The 7,639-nt window shown below is 45.8% G+C and overlaps 1 protein-coding gene across 1 annotated transcript; it reads right to left on the bottom strand.

Moving 5' to 3' along the window:
* Window positions 1-1,779: 1,779 nt before the first annotated feature.
* Window positions 1,780-7,449, bottom strand: FAM136A (family with sequence similarity 136 member A). The gene is made up of 3 exons (XM_018554414.1): window positions 7,315-7,449; window positions 5,081-5,221; window positions 1,780-2,030 (listed from the first exon to the last, which is right to left on the bottom strand). Exons 1-3 carry the CDS (start codon window positions 7,399-7,401, stop codon window positions 1,833-1,835), a joined length of 426 nt encoding a protein of 141 aa, XP_018409916.1. The 5' UTR covers window positions 7,402-7,449; the 3' UTR covers window positions 1,780-1,832.
* Between the last annotated feature and the right edge of the window lie 190 nt (window positions 7,450-7,639).

Raw genomic sequence — 7,639 nt, 5'->3', positions numbered from 1 at the left:
TACCTCTGTACTGCAAGGGGCTCGTCTTTGTCTAGGTTAAAAAAAAACAAAGATATACTTACCCAAACCTCGGAGCCAGCTTTCTCTTAGACCGGTCCCTTTCATCTCACTCCCCCTCCGCTGCAGCGATGGCATGTCCTTCGGCATCCTCACACCTTATATAATTATGCATAGAACGTGATGACTCATGGACCTTAAAGGAGAAGTATGAGGTGAATGATTTTCATTCAACCTCCTAGTTTGAGTCGACGTGTGACAATGAAACTGTCACGTCGGCTCAATAGATCGGGAAGTGAGCGACCACATACCGTTACTCACTCACTTCTCGATCATCTCCCTGCAGAGAGCGGTGACTGTCACTCACGGCTCCCTGCAGGGATTCCCCCTCCGATCCTCCAGCGCTGAGTGGCGGAACGGACGGGGGAGGGTACAGCTGGCTGTCTCTATATAGGCAGAACCAGCTGTCACTCACACAGCTGGGTGGATCTCGACAGTAATGTCGGGATCAGTCCCGGCTGCGGCGGTCTCAGTATAGCTCGCGGTATACTGAGCTTTGGTTCACGGGAGGATGCTAGATTGTGAAAAAACACTTACCCCCATAGTTCTCCTTTAAGACTACTAGAGCAGGAGAGTCTACAAGGAGCGGTATAAGAGAAAGCCAGACTTGTGGATTGGGTGAGTATAACTGTTATTTTTTTAACATAGACAGAAACGAGCAGTTAACCCTTGCAGTGCGGGGGTATCCCCACTGCAAGGGTTAAGACAATTTCCCTGGAGTTCTGCTTTAGGTATCTATAATTGATCACATTTCAGGATATGGTACATGGTATCTGCCAGGTGAATGCGCTGAGCTACGGCTGGCAATGGCCATTATTCTATATGGCCAAACCGCACTTGTACAGGATGTCAAAAGATGCCGAGAATGCTGCAGGTGAGGATTCATTTCTGCCACGATGAACAAAAAAAAACTATGCAGAGGGAGAAGGTTTGTCTTTTCTTGCCCTTGGTAATCAACATCAGAAAAAAGAGATTTGGTTAGAGTTCCACATTAAAGTGAACGTGTATTTTGCCCATCCAGGACAAAGTAATAGATTTACTTAATAGACTCCCCTTTGTGCTGCCCATACTTACCTTCTGAGTAAAAGGCCCTATGTCAGCTTGGTTGGGGTATATACACAAGGCTAAGGTCCCTCCCCACATGCAATAGATGTAGGGCTTCAACAACTAATCGATTATAATTGATGAGAATTGGAAACGATTCTCATCATCGATGCGCTGAATACTGAAAAATGGCCTGGATGGGAAGGGGGTTTAACACCGCGGATGTCAACTGGTTAAAATATCCAATAGCAATCTGGCTATAGCTCCCAGCAATAAAGTAAAAAAAAAAAAAAAAGCTATATTTGATCAAATCTACTGCACACTCAGCAGGGCAAAGAATGTATTTCTTCCAGCAGGTATGATATTTTTCACATACTTCACATGACATCACACAATGCATCCATCAAGACCCCAAATTATGAATTCCATTTCCTTTTTTTTTTTGGTAATTGAGCTTTTCTTGGTGATTACTTTGAATTCTGAGTGTTCATTATTTCTAAAAACCACATTTAATGTTTAATTTCACAAATGTTAGCCCACCCAGAGTAATGCATCTGAGAAGGTAAAGCTTCAGCTTGGTCCCGGAGCTGGACATGATGCCGCTGGTGTTCTCTGCCTTGGCAGCATCCCATCTCACATGTAGGAGGTATTCAGTCTCCATTACTCTGTCTGCTCTTCAGCTGTCTCAGAACTCCAGCAGGAAGGATGGCTACAACAAACATATCTGGATCCTAAGAGGTTTTCTTGTCAGCCTCAATTAAAGAATCCTTCAGCTTCTTGGTCATACTGGGGATGAGGTTCATGTGTTCCTCTGCACACTTCATCACACAGCCCTCCAGCTGAGCCCTCACTTTTGCTTCTTTATTGCCGGAATCAAACGAGTCCTTTGCTTTGTCGTTGCAGTTCAGGGTGCAGCGACTAAGGCGATCCTAATGGGAGATAAAATCATTATTGTAGCATCATATGCAGTATGACTACATGATGATTTAGGCGAGTGCTGCAGATACGCCAGACGCTCTCAAATACACGCAGAATCTATGCCCATTCAGTCCCATATGGGAGCCAGAAAATACTTTGCCATTCATCCTGCGAAATTGCATGTACATTTGTTATGTGCTAATGAATACCATAAGTGCCGGTGTCTAGATAGGCATCAGGAGCATTTGGGCAAGTACCAGTATCGGTGCCTCCCAAATTAATATATTTTCTTTCCAGGTTGAATGCACTTCATTCATAAGAGTAGAGTGAATAATAACACATTATGGCCACTAGATGGAGCCAAAGATCATAGGAAATACTTATCCTCAGCTCCATCTAGTGTTCATAATGTGGTATTTATCTGATATTACTAGGGATGCCCCGATACCACTTTTTTAAGCCCGAGTACCGATACTTTTTTCAAGTACTCACCGATACCAATTACCAATACTTTTTCTTAATGGCCTTCATGAAGTCTGCCATTGCCTAGCACTCCTTAAAATGCCATCTCCCTTGCTGTCATGCCAACCTTCTCCACTCAATACATTGACTCAGTGACCCGGGTCAAGTATGCAGATTAGAACTTCTGACTTTCCTGATCTACATTCTTGTTCTAGGTCATTGACTCTGAAAGCATGAATCCAGAGGAACAGCATCAGTCAGGTAACTAGAATTCTCAGAAGGAAGGCAACAATGGCAGCTCCCATATTTTTTATGACACGCTTACCTTTACATATTATGTTCTCCTTTTAGGGGTCGTTTCCACCAGCCCGTGCGCTCATTGCCCTGTCCCGTGCCCAGAACTCAAGGGATCGCATACACAAAGTCTCCTTGAGTTATGGGGCGTGCCAGTGTCATTCACGTCAATGGCAGTGCAGGCAAGCCCCCCGTCCGCAGTGCGATCGGCAGTACGGGACTAAGTGGTAATAAAATGCCATGCGTTCCAGTGCGGTCTGATCGCAAAAAATAGTGCATGCAGCACGGCCGATCGCACTGTTGGTGGGGGGCGTATTTGCAGTGCCATTGACATGAATGGCACTCCCACGCCCCTTCCCACCCCATAACGCAAGGAAACTTTGTGTATGCAATCCCTTGTTTTCCGGCCAAGGGACAGTGTGATGAGCGCATGGGCTGGTGGAAACGAGCCCTTAAGCCAGAAGGTAGCAATACATACCTCAAGTACAATCCAAGTTCATCAACACAAAAGAGTTCAATGTCTTACAGTTCATTTACTATCCAAAGCAGCCACAGCCCGAGTACAAAAGCCTGTCCCCTGCCAGTGTGCTGCAGAGTGAGACTCTTGCGCTCTGTAGAGAAGAGGTGGTCTCTCAGGACAGGTCCAACATGCATGCCCCCTGCAGAGTCAGAGCCCTCCAAGCAGCAGGGATCAGAAGCTTTGCTGATTGCATAGTTCTGACTCAGGTAGGGGCATGTCAGACCCCTGCAATGAGACCACTACTTACCCACAAGAGCCTCACTCTGCAGGTGCTGGCAGGGGACATGCTTTTCTACTCCAGTCGTGGCTACTTTACTAATGCACCACGATTTTATTTAGTTGATTTAAACTTCAGCTTAGGGTTAGAGCAGTTTTATTGCAAATGTGTGCTGTGCTCACTTAGAGAAAAGCAACAGGTTTGCTTTATCCCCCCCCCCATATACCAACCACGAAATAGAACAGATTCCTCCATCCACACTAACAGCGAGGGTGAACGAATCTCCCCGTGTACATTGTATTTTGACAGTGGAACTGGCCGCTGTCAGAATACCCAAACAGTGCTTGCAGATGATGTTCGGCCGATTATTTTCCAGCATGTCCCTTTGGCAAAAGTCGATCGACTTCTGTTGAGGGCACAGGGCCATCCATGAATCGAATTTCACTCCGTGTGTACCCAGCTTTACTCCTCTATCACTCTGTACATTGCTTAGAGCTGAAGGAAATACCTGGTATGTCTGGGAATGGAGGAGCATTTGACCAACTCTATAGCACAATGCTGTGGCAATCCGCGCTGTCACAAGGGGCATTTCATAGCCCTGTGTCTACAGCTTACACAGGGCTTTCCTTCACTCCCACTAGCTGAACAGGGCAGCAGGGGAGCAAAAGTAAGCCAAGGATACGCTGTTGAGGAAGGCTTAAAACAGAACCATGGGGTAAGTGTTTTTCCTCATAGTTCTCTTTAGGGTCACGGGAGGACATATACTAGTGTCGTCCCGTGACCCAAAGCTCAGTATATGGCGAGCTACAGCACGCGGTATACTGAGACCGCCGCAGCCGGGACGGATCCAGACATTGCTGTTGAGATCCACCCAGCTGCGTGAGTGACAGCTGACTTTGCCTATCTAGAGGCAGAGCCAGCTGTACCCACCCCCTCCCCCGTCCGTTCCGCCAGTCAGCGCTGGAGGATTGGAGCGGGGAATCTTTGCAGGGAGATGATCGAGAAGTGAGCGGGCGACGGTATGTGTTCGCTCACTTCCCGATCTATTGAGCCGATGTCCGACAGTTTCATTGTCACAGGTCGGCTCGAACTATGAGGATTAGTGATTTTCACTCACTTCATAGTTCTCCTTTAAGTAAAGTAAACCGATTGCACTGCCATGTGTGGGAAAATCATAGCTTCATTTTAAGTTCTACAACAGCATCAGGACAGACATTTTGTTTAAGTCTGCAAAGTGTACCAGTCGCCTGGAAGGTACAAGAGCAAGTTTTACTGTTATCATTCTATAAAAAGTTCCTGGATATTCAAGACTCTTCCCTATTTCCACAATCATCCAGGCTACACTAGAACATGATTGCTTGTTGCTCTGAGCTACATCTCTATCCTCCCTTTCCTCAAATATTTACACCTACAATTGCAGCTAGTCTTCATTGTGATCACGCCAATGCCAATACGCATGTTCCAGTTCTAATTAAACAGTGGAGATCTGCTGCCCTCTGGTGGAATAATGGAAGTACTGCAATCATTATAGATGGAGCTTGGGGTAATCTGTAACTTGCAACACTCACCTGAAATCTCTCCAGCTCATTGGTGACCAGACTTTGTGCCTGGGCAAGTGGCATGTGACAGCGCTCTATACAGTTGTGCACTACCTGCATGGAAGCAGGTTCGTTATCACAGCATTGAGCGCTACACCGAAACATCTTACCCTGCAAGAAATAGAATAAGTTACACAACAAGCACCATGCACCATTGAATATTCTGTTATTAAAAATATAAGAGAGAAAATCCTTGGCAAAGAAAACCTCAGTTGAGTCTTTTAATGACCACAAGAAACATTCTAAACCTAAAGGGTTAGTTCACCTTTAGCAAAATAAATGTCCATGCCTTCCAGCATTCCCAGTACATTCATTCCAGCATCCCCAGTACACTGTAGATAGAAAACAAACAACTACACAGGCTTTTTAAATAGAACCTTTGTTTAAATGGCATACTTCCAGGTAGTGCGTGGTGCTAGGGTCACGCTCCCAACATTGGCGGGGAGGAGTTGTTCGGACAGGCCACGCATTGGCGTACAGGTATGCAATCCAAAGGAAGGTTCTTTTTAAGACATTGTTTTCAATGTACAGGGGATGCTTGGATACATGGAAATCCTTGGGAGAGTGGCTGGAAACCTCAGCACTCCAGCTGTTGTGGAACTACAGGTCATGACTGCAAAGAGCATGAAGCAATGAAGTTTCATAACTGGGTGTAGAAGTGCCCTTATCAATGACTAACGGCATATGCACAATAAGCCTTGACCTGAATGGCAAGGACAGGAATATCTTTATTTGCAAAGGCAAAGCATTATGCAGTTAAAAGTGTAAAAGTAAGAGAAGTAAAGCTAAAACTTTTTTTTAGTTTTACTTTTCTTTGAAGCCACAGGGTTATATTTACTAATGTCCCCCTGTGACCTAAAGTCAGCATATAACAGGCTACTGCCCACTATATGCTGACAGCACAGAGCCACACTGCAGCTAGGAAGGACCCTGACAAGATTGTTGGGATCCACCTCACTGCCTGATTGACAGCTGGCTCTGCCTCTCTAGATCCAGCTGTGCCCACCCCCTCCCCTGTCTGTCTCTCCAATGAGCATTGGAGGAACAGAGAGAGGGGAGGGGGAATTCCTGTAGGGAGTGGAGACTGACAGTCACCCTTCTCTGCAGGGAGGAGACCGTGAGCTGAGCAATCAGCGGTTACATGACTGATCAGCTCTTGGTATTAGAGCCAGCGTGTGACAGCTGCATTGTCCCCACATCAGCTCTAAGCGTAGGGAGAGCATGCTTTCATTTTTCTGCACTTCTCCTTTAAAGCTACATTGTCCGGCTCTACCGCTGTCTTGAAATGAGGAATATGCTTCCTATTTTTAAACTATTTGTGATGGAATGGACATGTGAACACCTTCCCTTCGAAGAAGACTACAAATGTGTGTACTGTGTACTAAAAATGTGTATAATAGAGACCCTCAGGGTTTCACTGTAGAAGGAATTATTGCTGGGGAGATTCACCCTCTTTATTTGTGCTCTTGCACATGCATTATGATGTTCGTGGTGTGACATCATCACACATGCGGTGATGTACTTCATAGCAGGTGGCATTCTTGGTGATGGACACCGGCAAAAAGAAGATGGGATATTGACCCGACGGGATCAGGTATGCCGTTGGGTTCCCACTTCTCTCTTGTGCCGCTGTCAGGATCTCGGTCCATGACCAAGTGCCCAACCTTTAGGAGGGGGTGACACCAAAATGAATGTCATTTTGGTGTCACCCCCTCTGATGGTGTCACCCGGTGGCCCCCACCCCCTGTGTGATGCCACTGCTCTTCATTCTTTCTTTGTCACCGGGATTAAAAGTTGTCACCAAAATAGAAAAAGAGGGGGAATCTACCAATGGGCACAAGAGGGGATCCCCATTAATTGGGGAGATATTACCTTTTTTCCTGTTGCATCTGTTAAACCGGAAGTGAAAGAAAATCTCCCTGATGCACCATTGACAGTTAAACAAAAAAAGATGGGACAAGGTAGGGAAGGGTTTTAAAACCGTTCCCTACATAATCCACAATGGAAAAAGGTTTTGACTTTAGATACAGTTTAAGAACGGTCTGTCACCAATAACTAATCAGATGTTTCTTTATTTTATATCTTTTCTCAATAAAAGTAAAGTTTTCCTCCATGACAGATCATAGGTTCTAATACACTAGAAATCTAAGACAGAAGCACCCACAGAGCCAATGACCTCGACCACCTCTGCACACATTCCCCACCTGCATTTTCCTGATATTCTCCCTCTCCAGGTTCTTCACCATGGAGTCCACCGCATTCTGAAGCCTGCTTTGAGCCTCCTCTGCCATCTCTGTGCAACAGCATGCGCTCCAAGGACATGAGACTCTCCTTCCGCCCTTAGCACGTCACTTCCGGACCTGAACTGAAGCCTGGCGTGGGTGCCATCTTTCTTCTGGGCAACAGAAAATAAAATAACCCCCCTAGAAAAAATGTACAATAGCTTGCAACAATATCAGATAGAGGTCACCATTGATAAATAACTGTACTGCGTTGTGGGCGTATGCATGTATTCATTCGCATAAATTA

Source organism: Nanorana parkeri, unplaced genomic scaffold (genome assembly GCF_000935625.1).
Source record: "Nanorana parkeri isolate BGI_ZX_2015 unplaced genomic scaffold, ASM93562v1 scaffold157, whole genome shotgun sequence".
Taxonomy (NCBI): Eukaryota; Metazoa; Chordata; class Amphibia; order Anura; family Dicroglossidae; genus Nanorana; species Nanorana parkeri.
Note: the sequence above shows the minus strand (reverse complement) of the source record. Positions and strands in the feature narration are given on the sequence as shown.

What these genes read in the sequence shown, in the direction of transcription:
- FAM136A (XM_018554414.1), bottom strand. Translation starts at nt 7,401, where the DNA reads ATGGCAGAGGAGGCTCAAAGCAGGCTTCAGAATGCGGTGGACTCCATG. An exon ending in AGAATATCAGGAAAATGCAG is followed by an intron (nt 5,222 to 7,314) that starts GTGGGGAATGTG and finishes TATTTCTTGCAG; the next exon opens with GGTAAGATGTTTCGGTGTAG. An exon ending in ATGAGCTGGAGAGATTTCAG is followed by an intron (nt 2,031 to 5,080) that starts GTGAGTGTTGCA and finishes ATCTCCCATTAG; the next exon opens with GATCGCCTTAGTCGCTGCAC.